The sequence below is a fragment of the Neopsephotus bourkii genome, unplaced genomic scaffold (assembly GCF_033783945.1).
Source record: "Neopsephotus bourkii isolate Nb327-2 ecotype Australia unplaced genomic scaffold, CSIRO-AGI_Nbou_v1 NB_1820, whole genome shotgun sequence".
NCBI lineage: Eukaryota > Metazoa > Chordata > Aves > Psittaciformes > Psittacidae > Neopsephotus > Neopsephotus bourkii.
In genome coordinates this window covers 7,016,029-7,032,202 of record NW_026902293.1, presented here as the reverse complement: position 1 = coordinate 7,032,202, position 16,174 = coordinate 7,016,029, and the positions used below count along the sequence as shown (strand labels likewise).

The window sequence follows — 16,174 nt, the reverse complement described above, 5'->3', positions numbered from 1 at the left end:
CCCCACACCCATCCGATTCAGGTACAGCAGCTATAAAAGAACCATGGCATGCATCTGATGTGTTCTGAAGCATCAGTCTCCCTGATCACGTAATTAGCACCAGTCTATGTGTGCGCAGCCTTATCAACATTTGGGCAATTATAAATTCATTACAGAAAATAAAGAGGAAAATTCACATGTGCAGAAAAGGCAGGTACTGGGCTTTCCCTTGGACCACTCAAGGTGAGATTCACCCCAGATAACTGAAGGGCTCAGGCACAAGTCAAATTGGACTTTACTGGTTTTGTATTAAAATCAGCTGGACACATAAACTTCATTCTAACACTGAACTAGTGTTAAAAAACTGGCACATGCTCTTCAGTATCTCACTGTGCAAACTGAAATTTCACATTCAAACCCCAGGCTATGTATGGACTTGTGAAAACTTTATTCATTGTGTATGAATAGCAAACTCTTACTTTTTTTTTATGTGGCACAATTTAAAAATGTATTCTCTTTATTATGAATCTGTAGTCCCTTACACAACTGTTCCATTCTGTGAAAAAAATTGGCTTTTCCTTAACTTTGCTTGTTTAAAGCAGTTTTAGAAGAAAGCATTAAGTTTAGTAAACATGCTGACTGAATCACCTGTTCCTTTCAAGTACATTGCCTAAAACGTGTTAGGATATGGTCTGCATATTCACCTTTGCAGATCCCAAAACTGCTGTGAATTAAAAAAGAAAATGCAAAATATATAGTATTTGCAGCAAGATCATTTACAGGTACCTTGTAGGCAGACAGAACTTGCTACAGTTTGCATGTATTGCAATTTAGAGCATGTTACTTGTTGTTACTTGCTCTGTCATTTAGGTTATGATCCTTCTGACCTTTGCTTTCATGATCAGACAACTGCTTCAAAGAGTGTAGGATATTAAGGATTACTTGTGTGATCAAGAATTTTTTTTTTCGTACAGAAGAATTCAAAGGAATGCAGGCAAAATAGAGGTAATGGAGCCACAGGTCTGAGGAGGAAGGCTCTACTTTTCAGAGCTACTGAGGTTTTTTTGATGCATTTATTTTTGCTGGTCAATATGGATTTACTAAACAGAGCAGCTATTTCACTTTCATACTACTTCTTTTGAACAGCTACTTTAACATACCAGGACAAATTGTTTCACTTAACTAAGTAAACTGTGGTCTGTGATCATTCTGTCATTGTTCAGTGACTGTAGGAAAGGTTATGTAAATCAATCCCCTAAAGTTCAGTCCTCAAACAAATGAGTAATCCTACTTAGAAAAAAAGCTCCTGTGAGCAGGCATGACACCTTCACAGGATCTGAAGATATGAAAAAGAGAATTTGAAATTTTGAGGGTCTTTGACATATTATCTGGTCCTAACAAATATACTTACATTTGTCTTGGTCAGCTTCCACTCCTTCGCTTTCTGTGTCACTCGGTAATATCCAAGGTTGATGAGCAAGCTGAAGCTGTTGTAAGAATTCATCCTGCCACAAACAGATCTATTTTAGATAAAATGACAGAGAATGGTTCTACATAAATGCAGATTGTAGCAAACACTCTAGCCTCAATTAAATAGAGACGATAAAGCCTTTAATAAAAAATATCTTGCCATAAAGTAAAAGCAGAATGTAGATAATATGCAGGCTCCCTAGATTATGGTTTTGTTTTTCAGATTTCTTATTTATTTATCTATTCTGAAAAAAGAAACAAAGGTCTCTTTAGGTGTTTATCTGCTATAGCCACAGATACATACATATTCATCTTAAGAAATGCAGTGACAGAGCAAAATCTTAATGCAGATATTCCATCTGTCCCTGCAGATTTTTGGACTATGCCTAGGCATGTCCTGCACAATTTGCTTAAGCAAGGTTTTGATTTGTCAGAACTTTCATTGTCTCCAATCTAGTAAGAACAAGGACCTGAAACTTGATTTAGAACCTATGGATTTATTGGAGAAGGAGAAAGCCTAGGAAGGCAAAATGCTATGGAAACTTTTGTCTCCAAGATACCATAAAACTCTAAGCATCAAAATATAAATGTTTTACAGAGTTAAGAATCCATATGCAGCTGAATATATTGTTTCACAAAAGTTTTACAATTGCCTGTTTTTTACAGAATGCATATATGTATGTGTATAAAAATATTTTTCAATACACACACATATGTACATGAGCACGCACACACACAGACTCACAAAGTACTTTGACAGGTTCCTTCGCAATATTCAAGGTGAGAGACAAGACTGGAATGCATTTTATTTTCAAAAGCAGTTCAAACAGTCTAGTCTTTAAAAGAGAACTCAAACATTGGCCAGATATAGCAAAATTACTGGCCAGATTCTGGTGAGTATCTGAAGACAAAGAAGGGTAATACCCCTGTCTTCTTTTACACCAGCTAAAAACCAGAATCTACACGTTCTAAGTTAAATTGTACTGCACAGTACTATAGCATAATTCTCATTGTCAGGCTCTCATCACGTTTATAAACAGAAACCAGGCTTGTTTAAAACAGTTACTGGAGACCAAAGGCTGTTCTGTCAACATCTAACTCACTGGGAGTAAATTATTGATTCTATTAGTAATCTGTGAAAAAATCCACAGACTGCTGCCATGGTGCAACACAGATCAGGGAGGAGCTCCAGGCCTTAACGCCTCAATTGCCAGTTCACCTGTGCTCAATGTTCGAGAAGGTTGCTGACCATAGCATTGAACTGGGTGAAGTGTTTTGCTTCATGGAACAGGATTCTTGCAGTAGGAGAGAGTGGCTCTCAACACTGATCAGCATACTTTTTAATCTTACAGAAACATAGAGCAAAGAACTGAGTCAGGCAGCAGAACAGGATGGAAGTATCTGACCAAAAAGAGTCCGCACCACATCAAGTTATGCTCTGTACCCCAGTGCTATATTAAAATAACCTGAAATTTCCTGCTGTTAACAATGAGAGACCAATAAAGATTACTGAATACCACTTTAAACTATCTGGATAAATAAAGCGATTGTAAAATTCCATGTGTTCAGGAAATGATATGGCAAACAAGGGAGTCAGAAGTATTTTCATCTCAACAGCTATAGATAACTATCACACAATTGTATCACTTTAATGGAATCCATCCTAAAGAGATAAGCAGGATTCAACATTCCTTTGTCAATTTATGCAAAACACCAAAGGACAAGGTAATGCATAGAAGTATTTCTGCCAAAGGATTTGGAACCCTGATTTATTAGTTTTATAGAGATAATAAAACTATTTCTCTAGGTAGCATTTCTTTGCTATAATTCCATTCAGTCTCGAACAGAGCAGATAATAAAACACATCTGTTAGAACTTTGCAATATTATGTGTGCCAAGAGGCAGAAACTTGTCCACAACATCACAATCATCTTAAGACTTGAGCATTAAAAACCCCTAAACATTCTTAACAGCTGAACTGTTAAGTACTTGCCAAATTATTTAAGATTGTACTAAAACAAGATTAAACTACCCTGAGTTACAGCATGAACTTCACTAAAACTTAAGGACATCTCTGAATTGTATTTATCAGTAATATTTTTGTAGTTTAGACTTATTATGTTAGTGTGAAACACATTACAAATTAGGAAACATACATAAGGCATTGAGAGATACTTTAAAATTCCTGGTAAATAAAAAAGTGACAGCACACTGTGTAAACCCATGCAGATTCTGAATTCTTTAATTCAAGCTCCTTATGGTAAAACATGCTCCTCATAGCCAGCAACACCATCCTTTTCAAGTGACTTATTCTCATCAAATATGTACCGAATTTGTATTGGTTAATTCCATTACCACTACCTAAGAGTAAGGAAGCAGAATTGTTTGCAAAATCTTATCATAGAATCTTCTCTAGGATTGGTGAGACAACCACCGTGCTTTCACATCTAGTGGAAATTCCCAGTCCACGTCATAAGGCTAAGAACAAGAAAGACAATTTCCCTTTTTTATTTTTACTTGTTTTAAATGGGAAGAGGACACAAAACCTACAATGAAAGCTGCAAAATCATTTACAGCATCAGCCTCAAGTTTTATGTGTTTGTGGTCTGGCAAAGTACAAAGTAAGAACTTTCTTGTCCTTCTCCTATCCCAGGCCACCTCTGACTTTTTAAAATTTGTCTCCACTGTCAGAGAGAAACTGTGACACAAGAAAATGAAATCACATGGCCACAAAGAGGGGACACCTCTAACATAGCAAAAAAATGTCACTGGACAGAGATATTTCTTAGGCATGTTCTGTCTGAACCCACTTTTCTAAGTGACCAGAAACTTCAGTGGGCAAGGATAGCTTAAAACACCTCCCAGAGCTTCTAGTATAACACTCCAAGGATGAGCCTGGGAGCAGCAGATTGGCCAGACCTCCAACAGCTACTTTCTGACATCTGAGGGCCTTTACAACTTGGCAGAGGAAGGTCTTTTGTATGAATGTCATATTAGCAGTTTTCCCCTTGGAAGCAGAGCTAGTCCGAAGATGAGTTTCCATTAAGTCAAAGGTCACATGCTTGTCAGGAAAGGATAAATAGGGTTTGAGCTGGGTCACTAGCAGCCACCATACTATTGTACCCAGTGAGCAAAAGGCAAGAAAAGAATTTGTCACAGAGGATAAGACCCTGGATAGAAATGATGAGATTTAACACCAGCTTTACAGTGGGCTTGTTGGATGAAACTGGACATGCTACTCTATCTTTAAAGCAAGGTAATAATATTGCTCTTTTCTTAAAGTTCCTGGGGCATAAATATACACATATAAAAGTATAACAGGACACTGTTATACTAATAAGAGCTATTAATAAAAGCTATTAAGATACTAATAAGAGCTATTAGCAAAGCTTGGGATTTGGCAAACAGAAGTAATAAATCACAGCAAATTAAATGGGATTCATTGTTAATATTACTATAACTACAGAAAGGCTGTGGAAGAAAGCATTTTTAATTTCCTGCCTTGTTACAGGAAAGATCAGAAGTGATGGACAGACTGGATGTCCCTTGGTGTAGAAGTAGTGCTTATTACACAGAACTTGCAGGAGTCTATACAATAATTTTAGTTGGCATCATATGACTATGGACCAGTTAAGAGCAGGTCTGCTTAAAAAGAAAGAAAGAAAAATACGAGTGAAGTATTTTGCAGGAAACAATGAAACTGTTCATTTCTTTCAAACATTTTTAGTTTAAAATGAATTTCAATTCTCATTTTCTGGTACATGAAAAAAATTTCAACACACAAACACACACTCAAAACAGGAGACGAAGAGGTTCAGTTTGTCAAAAAAGAAATGTGTTACAATTACATATTTTTTTCCATGGAAAACTTCAGGTTTGAAAATGTATCAGCTGTCAGTGAAGATACTTTCAACAGAACTGTAGTCACCTTCAGTCCTCATGTCTTTAAGTTGGATATCCAGTTCTAGGTGAAGAAGTAGCTTGAGTGATGGGATTAGTGCACTGCCATTCAAACAGCAAAATGAGGATTTTTTTTTTTTTCACCACCAAATTTAAGTCAGATTTCCTCCACATATTCTTCAGTTTTAGTTATCTGTGCCTCATTTCCTTCCTTTAATACTAACTAATGGTGGCCATATACTTAATTGCAAGATTATACCAAGTATCAAATCTCTAATTTTCCTGTAAGTATCTCTAAGCAATATTACTAGAAACAACATCTTTTAAATTTTTTAAGAAGTCATTAGACTGATAGCACATTGGTTCAAGTGTTATACCCCACAGAATTTTAGAACAAATTATATCTCTTAGAAACAATTATCTAAAAGTATGATTTTTTTTTCAGTCTTGGAAAAAACTCTCCAGGCTTTGACAAATGGATTACAAAGACATTGGTAATAAATGGTGGGAACCAACTTAATCCACCATGAAAAAATTAGCAATCTACACATATGTGTCCTTCTCAAGTCAGTACAGAAGGACTGGCATTTCCTGAGAAGAAACTCACCTTTGTAAGGCATGTAGCTAAGACAGACAGAAGGGCTGTTCATTCACAGGTGCTTTTCTTTCCACTGCCTACATGCTAGAGTTATCTTTAAGGCAGCTAAAGTTAGCTGAGGAGAATCCCACTCAAAATTGACAAGGTACTTTAACATTTTTTTCTTGTTTTAAAGACTAAAGTGATTATTATGGGACAGGAAGTTTATATGCTCTGAATCTGTCTAGTTAACATGCATACAGTACTAGACCATGGTTTCATGATATTGGACATTTTCTCATTGCACTTCAGTTTTGTGTTTCAGAAAATTTGTTCACTCAGCAATGCCTAACTAATCATTCCAATGTGTCCAAAAAGTGACAGAAAAAAAGCAGACCAAGGAAATATTATGCACTGCCAATGATGCAGGAAAAAAATAGCCTGGAATCATAAAGTTGAGATAAAGTTGTTTAATATTCCAGAGTTAAACACCTCTTAGAAACTGTAAGTCTAATAAAGCTGCTATACCTTGTACAGGCAAAACCCTACAGAACTATTGAAGATTTGAGGGGTGTAAGTGTTTCAGTATGATTCCTGTAATAACCCTGACATTCTCTAATCTGTACCTCTCAAACATGAGCAGCATTTCCTTGCTAATTTTCTCTTATTTTTCCAAGTTCTTTTCAGAGTAGTAAGTTACATTAGGTATACTGATGTTTCTTCAACATAAAACACAACCTAGTCTTCATGTTGTAACAGCTTCTAAACATAGCAAAAACATTAAATTGAAAATCTTACTTCTGATAAACTGCTTCTCTGAGTAGTGACAGTTCCAACAATGTCTCCACTCATTTGCACTGAAAGCCCTGAAGCAGCGCTGAGGGTCCTCCCCATTTGGCTCTTGGATGTCAAAGATCTGCTTCTTTGCATACTAATGATGCCTTCCCTACTTCCTTGGTTGCTAGGGGTAAGAGGCCGCGACAGCAAGCTATTTGGGGTCACAGGTCTGCTCCCTGGAGTGGATGGCCTGTTGGTTTGTGCACCAGGCGTTGGAGGCCTGCTGTTTGCGACACTGGAGACCTGTGTTCTGCTGTTAGTGGGCAGTGGTGGTGATTTGTTTCCTTGGAGCTGAATGCTCTTCCCCATCTGAGTTGGCACCTGAGGCCTCGGATTTTGGCCCTGTGTAGCTTGAAGATTGCCTTGATGGTCAGATGTAACTAAACTATGATGCTGGATACTAGGGCTTCTTGAGAGCCTTGCTTCTTCCCACAGTGCTAGGTCCTTCTCAATATCTGTGGACACACATAAAACCAAAAAAGAAAATAATGAAATAAACTCATTTTTCGTTTCTCTCCAATTTAAAATCTGTATTGATTTTCTCCAATGTAAGTGACAATCTGAAGTTGTGAATAGAAATTCTATTCATCCTTAAAACATAAGGCATTTGAATTAATAGTTCAAATGTTTGACAAGCATTTGCTTGAAGTTTATTTATATTTCATTTATTGCAAACACAGCTATCCCACAGAAACAAAATATTACCACTCAATTGAACATCAATACAACCTATAAAAATCCCTCTCATTTCTTCAAAGTTCTCTCTCTGTGGCTTTTTCACAGTTTCTCTCTGTGGCATTTGCTGTTTCTCATTAGCAACAAACCAAGATGAAGCAGTGAGCTAAATTTGCCATCCTCAGCTGCAGTGAAGAGCAATCCAAAACTGGTTCCAGGCAAGACTTTTGCTTCAGCCGTTGCTGTCCAACCACAACTCTGGGGGAAATAACCCTGTGAACTCTTCCAAGTCTGGATCTGTGATCCCATTTGAATCTGAGTTTTGTGCTCAGGCTTGCAGTCAGTGCCACAGCAGGTGGAACATTTAGAATCCAAGGAGAAAAGTTATAGACCATTTGGAGGTCCAGTCCTTACCCCTCACACAGCCATAAGGAATAAAATCCTATTTAAAAACAGAACAGATCAGGCCTAGTGATGAAAAGTGCCTTTTGAATTCATTTAAATCATAATGATGCTTCTAATGAATTAAATCAGATACATCCAACACTTAGGTGAGGGAAGCTGGAATTTAGATTACCATTGCTAACACACTGAAAGTCTTCACAAGTAGAAATGTCAAACTTAAGGAGCAGTTTACTCAAGTTCATTTTATCTTACACAATTACTATCAATTTTCACTCTCGCTGGCATGTACTTTATTGTAACTTGGTTTTGATAGGGACAGTTGGTTATTGGAAAAAAGCAATGCCATTTCCCATTAAACTGCAAAGTCACAGTCACAGAAGCTGTAAATCAGCCAGCCTTTGCTGATTTAAACACCTGGAATGTGAATTTATATAAAATAAGCATTTCGTTTTTATTTTGATAAGAATCATTTCAGATTCTAAAAGTCCTAAAAGAAGCAGATTTAAATTGCGTGTTGGAAAATCAGATTTTCTTTCACTTTTGATTACCAGTAGGTATAAAAAGAATGCTGTATGTAAAATTAACTTCTTTTTTACAACTTTTTATTATAAAAATTATAATGTATTTGTTATAATAAATAACAGTCACATCATTTGCTATATTATTATTCATCATTATATCATTATATAATATTATATATCATTGTATAATGAACGATATAATAATTTGTCATTATAAGATTATAAATACAATGGTTATTACAATAACATCTTTAAAACAGGAGAACAAGCTATGTCAATTTCATGTTACCAGTCTAATACAAGATATTCTGCACATTTCAATTATTATCACTATAAAAGCTGGTAAAACTGAAATAGTTGTGAAAGCCTCAGATAAAAGTGTCTCTCAACTCTTTAAAGATTAAGTTCTTTGCTGATAGCAAATTTCAGAACATAGTCATTGTTTCCAGCACATAGTTAAAAACATTTCTAATTGTTACCTTGCTAACCTCTTAAAATTATTTCCATTTTGAAATGATTATGTCTTGAAGTACTCCTCCATTATGCTTTTAATAAAAAATCAATACACATCACTTTGGAACTTGTAAGATGTCTGGCAAATATTCAAGGGCCAACAATTTACAGTATTGGTTACCTGATTTAAACCCAATGAGGAATATGTTCTTTTAAATATTCAGCTTAGCCTATCTCTTTCCAAAATTACAGACCTTTAACTTTCTGATGATGATTCAGTATGCTAAGAAATTATCTGAATATTGAATGGTTTCATAAAAGTTAAATAAACATTTTATTTTGGCTCATGTTTTCGTAATTCCATATAGTAATCAAGCCTGAAGATAAACCAACTATCCTAATCATTTCTCCACATATAATCAACATGTTTCCATAGCATAATTATTCAATTTTAGTTAGCATACTTGATTTTGCTTCAGTATCAGCTTTCAACCAGAAAGAATACGTTTATAGTATTATCTGATCCATAGTAATACCAGAATTGAATTACAATTTAGGATTTCTTAAATCCCTTCTTAATGTGATTTCAAGGAAAACAAAAGGAAGAAACAGAGCAACACAAAAGCATTTTAATTTCGTATCAGGAATACCAGTATAAGGATGTGACTCATAAGGTACTTATAAACTGTTTATGCATTTAACAGTTCTTCTTGTGATAAAATATATTCCTGAATTATCCAATGACCACAGAATCAGTGCAACAAACCAAATTAGAAGATACTGGAATTAACTACCAAAAAAAATATATCCGCATCTTGTGTGTGTTATAAAGCAGCCACAGTAACATAGGAGGCTGGATCTCAGACAAAGTATTAAAAGCCATATGTAGAGAAGGAAAAGAAAACTAATTTCTTCAATACCTGATTTTGTAAAAATGCTGCTTTCAAATACTGAGGTGCTGAGGCTGCTGCTGGCAAATGGTGCTAGTCCCCAGTTTAGGCACAGGCACCAAATTGTTCCTTATGTTAAGAATGCATTTTACCCAGCATGTAGACCTTAAGAGAAAGCCAGCCTCCTTAAGAAGATGTTATCTGAGACAGGCGACTACATTTCATCATTACACAGCTAATCCAAATCATAATTCAGACACCTAAATGCCTGGATAGGCAGCCATTTTGGTAGAATTAATAGGTTTCAGTGCACTTGGTAAGAGAACTTAAATAGGAGGCTTGCTGATATCAGAGACACTTGAACTTTTGCAAATGTATGAGACAAATAAGGTTAAGCAAAACTACGGTATTATTATCTCTGGTCTTCTGAGCTTATTTTTCATGAAAATTGTGTTATGCTTGTTTGTGAGGAGAAGAATTGTCTCAAGCAGCAGTGGTGCTATAATAGGACATGAATTATTAGGAATAAGAGTCCAATGTCTAATAACTCGGCTGTTTTCTTGTAAATTTTTCAGGCAGACAAAAATTACTGAATAGTAGAATGACTGTACCCCATGTTACAGCATTCCTGAAATAATGTGCCCAAAGTCAAACGGCAACAGCAGCATTGATGTGTGAGAGAAGACCTTGTAGGTCACAAAACAACAGGCTGAATTGCAGAGACTAAGTGAATGTAGCTAGTTAGGTTACGGTCAATTAAGTATTTAAAATTCCATATCCTGGAATATGGTAGTTATTACTGTCAGCTATGTCAAGGGGGATCTAAAGGAACTGCATCTTTCAGATCACACTGCATACAAGAACAACCACGGAAATGTGACCAGTTAGGACATAAATGAAAGTAGGGAGTTCTTCACCAGACCTCTCCTGTGTGACAGCTGCAGCAACACAAAGGAAGGTAAGTGCTACTTCAGTGATAGAGGCCCCTGTAGTACTTAGGTCCCTGCTGTACCGCAGAAAATGGATGAAAACAGCTTGGCCTGCTGGTTTCCTGGTTCTCATTAGAGCTTCCTGGACTTTCCACCTTGGAGACAGGGACCATCAAATTTCAATCTAGTTTGGCAGTGACTATGTCTTTAATAGTTACAGTGACTTGAACCTGTCAAAAAACCCCGTTTCTGTTGTCAGAAACAAAAACATCTAAAAACATCTGCATTTGCAGACAGAACAAATTTTAGTTGTTGTTCCACTACAAGGAAATTTTTTTTCTAAAGATCTTCCTTGAATGTGTTCACATATTTGTCTTCTGCTTTGACTTCAGCTCCAGCAGCCTCTAGGCAGAAGTACAACAGCTGTACCTCTCCCTAAAGAGGATACAACTCCCAAGCCTTTCACTCCAGTACTATTGGTAGGGTTAATGTCCAAAGTCTTTTAGAAAATCAGACTGAAAGTGGTAGTTTCTCTACCTCACTCTCTAAGTGACCTGAATTTAGATTCAGGCCAGATAAATTTCATTTCTCCCTCCACTTTACATATACTGTCTTCATGTTCCAGTTCTGCATTACTTTTCATACACTTGGCCTACGAAACCCAGATTTCACCACGCGACTGAAGTGGTTTAAGCCCAGCTGGTAACTCAGAACCACACAGCTGTTTGTTCACCCCTCCTTTCCCACCCCCACTATGGGTGGGATGGGGAGGAGAACTGAAAGAATGTAAAACCCATGTGTTGAGATTAGAACAGTCCAATAACTGAAGTATAATATAAAAATACTACTAATAATAATGATAATAGTAAGAGAAATAACAAGGGGAGAGAATATAAAACTAAAATGGGAAAGGGTTAAAAACAACAAACACAAGTGACACATAATGCAATTGCTCACCACCCACTGACCGATACTCAGCCCAACCCAAGCAGTGATCTGGGTTTTATGGGTAACTCTCCCCCAGTCTCTATACTGGGCATGGCATGCTGTGGTATGGAGTAGCCCTTTCACTAGTTAGGGTCAGCTGTCCTGTCTTTGCTTTCCCTCAGCTTCTTGTACCCCTCCTCACTGGCAGAGCACGAGAGACTGAAAAGTCCTTGATGGGGACAAGTGCTTCTCAGCCACAACTAAAACACCAGTGTGCTATCAGCACTGTTCTCAGACTAAAGCCAAACAAGCACTGCACCAGCTACTAGGAAAGAGAAAAATAACTTGCAGCTCAAACCACAACAATGACAAACAGCATGCATAATATAGGACCTTAAAACTAAAGTTGAAGATAGCAAATATTGATTATAAATAACAAATGCAATATATCCTAGGATATCCCTCATTATTTTTTACAGAGCTCTGAAACATATTTTCACCAAAAAAAAATAGGGGGGGCTTGTTTGACTTTTTAGAAATGGTTGCCCCATCAAAGGTGTTGCAGATGTTCCACCTCATGCAAGTTAACAGACTTCACTGAGCCAGAAGTCTCATGAACAAGGTAAGCTTTCAATGCAAAGCAATCTGTTCTCAAGCTGAAGGCTCATTGCAGCCTTTTCTAAAGATTACTTAGCCTAGGTAAAGTATCTGCCTTATTACGTAAGCCTTGGTGAAATGTGAAAACAAACAAATAGGTGCAGTACTGAGCTGCCAGACTGCAGTATATTTAACACAGCTTAATTACTGGTTAATTGCTGTATTTACTGTAATTACAGCAAAGATCGTTATATCTACAAACATAACAATAACTGTGTTCTTTCTCCTCAATGAAAAAAAAAGAAGAGAGACAGATATCTTTTTCTTTATCTATAATACTGGCAAAGCTAGCTGGCTGACAATTGATAGGTGTTTTACAATCCATTGCTACTATACATACCAGCTAGGTGTTTTTCCATGGTCTGAAGTTCTTTTGCTGCTAAGGTGTCCTTTAAGAGTTTCTGCCTTGGGGAACCCCCTGGTCTGGTACCCATGGCGTCCAGGGTCCAAACTGTATGAGACTTAAACAGAAAAAAGGAAAAGGGAATACTTTTAATCTAGTTTCTCATTTACATGTGAAGCAATAAAAGAAAAAAAAACCCACACCATTTTGTCTTTTTTTTTTTTTTTTTAGAAGAGTGTATCTGGTGCTTTTTATGTAGAATACATAACATTTTATTCAAAATGTTACAAAATATCATGTCTTACCTTAAATAACATAAATCAGAGGCATTACTTAAAATCAACAGTTCTAAAGTAATTCAAATATATACCTTTACACAAGGTTTTGTTCCATGCTGAGACATCATAACAGGACAAATTCTTCAATGATTTACATTCTGCGCAGTTCCAGTTACTTAGTGGGGGTTGCACTTACTTTAAATTACCATAACATTTGGCGCCGTATCTCTGCAAAGCAGCACTTCTGGGAATATCACAGAATTTCCTAATCAAAATTGCCAGTGCTTTTTTTATCACTGCAAGAAGTATCCCTTTCAGGAACAGCAACTAAATCATCCAGGTGACACAGCAGTTTGGAAGGGATGCCAGCAAACAGACCACCTCCCCAGATAATTCACTATTGGATGCTGTGGTGTTCAAAATCATCTGCGTTTTCTGGAATCCACTCAGTACAGTTTCAGGAAATGATTTTAAAATATACTATGACATAAACTTAATTTTTTTTAATGCTTGAGATAGATACACGAAAATATATATGTCTGAGTATGCAAGACTTGGTCATAAAAACAACAAGCAAAAACATTAACTAAAGCATTTTTAACAGCCTATCTGAAATAAATCATACAACATTACCTCACTAAGACATTTCATCAATAGTCTAATGGGTTTTGTTGATTTCCTGAAGAAGCAAGACTTATGAAATGGTTTCACTGTCATTCATCTCTTTTCTGACTTTTTAATCTTTCAGTAAATATCAAACAAATTTAGAGAGGGGGCATGGATTCAAAGACATTAAGCTGACATAATTTCAGGGAGAAGAATGATTGAGCAGAGAAGGGAGACCCAAACTGGTGATCCCGATCACAGAAGGCATACAGGGCTCTGCTGCTCCACAGTGTGCCAGGCTGGAATTGTATCACCTGCACACATGTGGGCTGCTGCTGATAGCTTCTGCACAAGGTGGTACTTTAAAAGGATTAATCCTTTTGAATGTACGGTTTCATGCACAAGCACAGTTCTGATGAAATATGGAATAAAAACTAGTCAGAGGTCTATGGTAATAATTGAAGACTAAAGTGATCTAATATTCTTTAGTTGGACTATTCAAGTTTACCATAAGGAAATTACTATGGATTTTCATTAACTCCCTAACCGCCTAAAAACACAGGGTTACAAAAGTTAGCCTGATGAAAGCATTGCACTCTCCATGTTGTATTTTCTGGAAATGAAATAGAGAAGTTTCTCTTCTAAAAACCTCTACTGTTTCTTACAATTCTGCTTTTCCCTCTAATGCACTTTTTTCTTTTATGCACAGTAATCATGTAAGTCACATACAACTAAGGTGACTTTCTAAGTAAAGGCCGCTGTCTACGGCCTGTAGGAGATTCAAAGATAAATGGAGAAAAGTTATTCAACTGTAATCATCATTATAGTGCTCCAGATGTTTATAAAGACTTAAGTAATGTTTAAATTAAATCACTTCCACTTAGGAGTCACCAAATCACAAAGATCATCAAACATCAGCAGTACCTTTGTATGTTCCAATACAGGTTTTAAAATCTTATATAAGTGCATGGAGGGCACACAGATATGCCTGTGCATAAGTACAGACAGCCACACAAAGGCAGGAACATACATGCATTTAACAAATAATTGTATCTGCCTTCATTGTGTAAACCCACAGCAACAAAGACATATAGAGTTTGTGTTCAGTTCTGTATCTAGGACAGATATTCTTTCTAGGAATAAATATTAGTCTTGTATATGTTTTAAACCAAATACATTTACATATATTCATTACCTATTGTTATATATTCAAACTCACTTTCAGACGTACAGTTCCAACACCCTGTGGAATTAATGAGGTAACTTTGAATTACTTTTTTCCTCAAATTTTGTAATTCTTCCTGTGCATTTTTCTGTTTTATTTTCTATTTTTCAAAGGCTTATGGCATTTTGTCAGCCAGTAGCTTCATAAAAGACCAGAACAATAGTGCAGTACTAGTTATGGAAAACTGAATATTTAATATTAGCAATTTAATTTTGTGATGTTATGTGCTTATAATTGTGCCTTCCAATTAAACACTCACTTTATAGAAAATAATAATTCTCAGGGGAGAAAAAAAGGACAAGAATTTATTAAGACATTAAAACCATAGTGTAACCATTCTTCATTCCTTCTCTGAAGCTAGATATTTCAGGGTTATAACAAACAACATTTTTGGAGGTAGGCTCAGGTAATGTTTCTTTTTTCTCTCTATATCTAAATAATTCTGTTTATAAAAATATTTATTAACATTTTGAGACTATGAGTTCATCTAAATGAATAAAGCACAAACACAGACAGATGTCCTCAGTGTGTCCAGTACTCAATTTATGCAGCAGCCTTATCCCTAACAGACAAATACAAGCTGAAAGTAGGGGATGTTATCAAGGAGGCTTTGGAAACATGCCAGTTCAGATGTAAGGTTAATTATTTTTTACAGCTGTAGCAGGATTCACTGGTGCCCCTTCTCTCCACTGGATGCATGGCAGCAGTTCAGATATGTCACTTAAGAGATTCAGGCTTGCAAGTCATGTATTTAAACCTTCTTATTCCACTTCACCAAAACCTGTCCTTTGTCTACTGGCCAGGAATTGTGGAGATAAAACAGCGTCAGTTAACTCAGACTTCAGTGATGATAGTAGACTAAAAATATAACATATATGTATGGAGTATGTCCAAACTACAGTTGCCCTGGATTGTTCATTAAAGTTTCTAAATATTAGCACAAAATTTATGGATGGCATAACAAGATTAACCAGATCTAAATATGAGGATGTTCCTGAATGACATCCTTGTCTTTCAAATTTGTAGAAACAGCTTTGGGCCCTGTTCATCACCTTCAAACTTGGAAGGTGAGGCAATGTCTCTTTGCACCAGAAATATGTTCAAACAAAGCCCTTAGGATATATTTGTCAACATTTAAGGTCAACTATTTCCTAAGGGGTTTTCTTTACATATCATCATAATTTCTCCACATATAATACATTCATGGACGCTATTTTTACTTAGAACACTTAGCCAAATTACTGCTAAAATAAAAAGTTACAAACAATAAAACTAAAGGTAAACTCTCATCACTGGTTCCCTGAACTTCTGGAAAATACCACCACTTATTGGGAGTGCCACAGTGGAACAGAACTACAACTAAGGAGGTCATTAATAAGAGTATTTCCAAGATCATTGAACCTGCAGCACAGTGTTAGCCAGTATACATTAGTATAGCTTGTACACCTAAAAAATGTGAATGTCATGTGCAGATGTGAATGTCTTGATCTCTCTATCGAGCT

The 16,174-nt window shown here is 36.3% G+C and overlaps 1 protein-coding gene across 6 annotated transcripts in view; it reads right to left on the bottom strand.

Annotated features, from left to right (window-relative positions):
• CUNH8orf34 (chromosome unknown C8orf34 homolog) overlaps window positions 1–16,174 on the bottom strand; it is a 188,334-nt gene that overhangs the window by 33,874 nt on the left and 138,286 nt on the right. For 2 of the 6 annotated variants that reach the window (XM_061342880.1, XM_061342881.1), the window contains exons 11-13: window positions 12,561–12,681; window positions 6,725–7,218; window positions 1,391–1,499 (exon numbers count right to left, since the gene is read on the bottom strand). In XM_061342880.1, the coding sequence (XP_061198864.1) occupies window positions 1,391–1,499; window positions 6,725–7,218; window positions 12,561–12,681 (724 nt within the window). Of the gene's footprint in view, window positions 1–1,378; window positions 1,500–6,724; window positions 7,219–12,560; window positions 12,682–16,174 lie in introns of all 6 variants that reach the window. The other 4 variants (XM_061342877.1, XM_061342882.1, XM_061342878.1 and 1 more) reach the window with 3 other exon arrangements.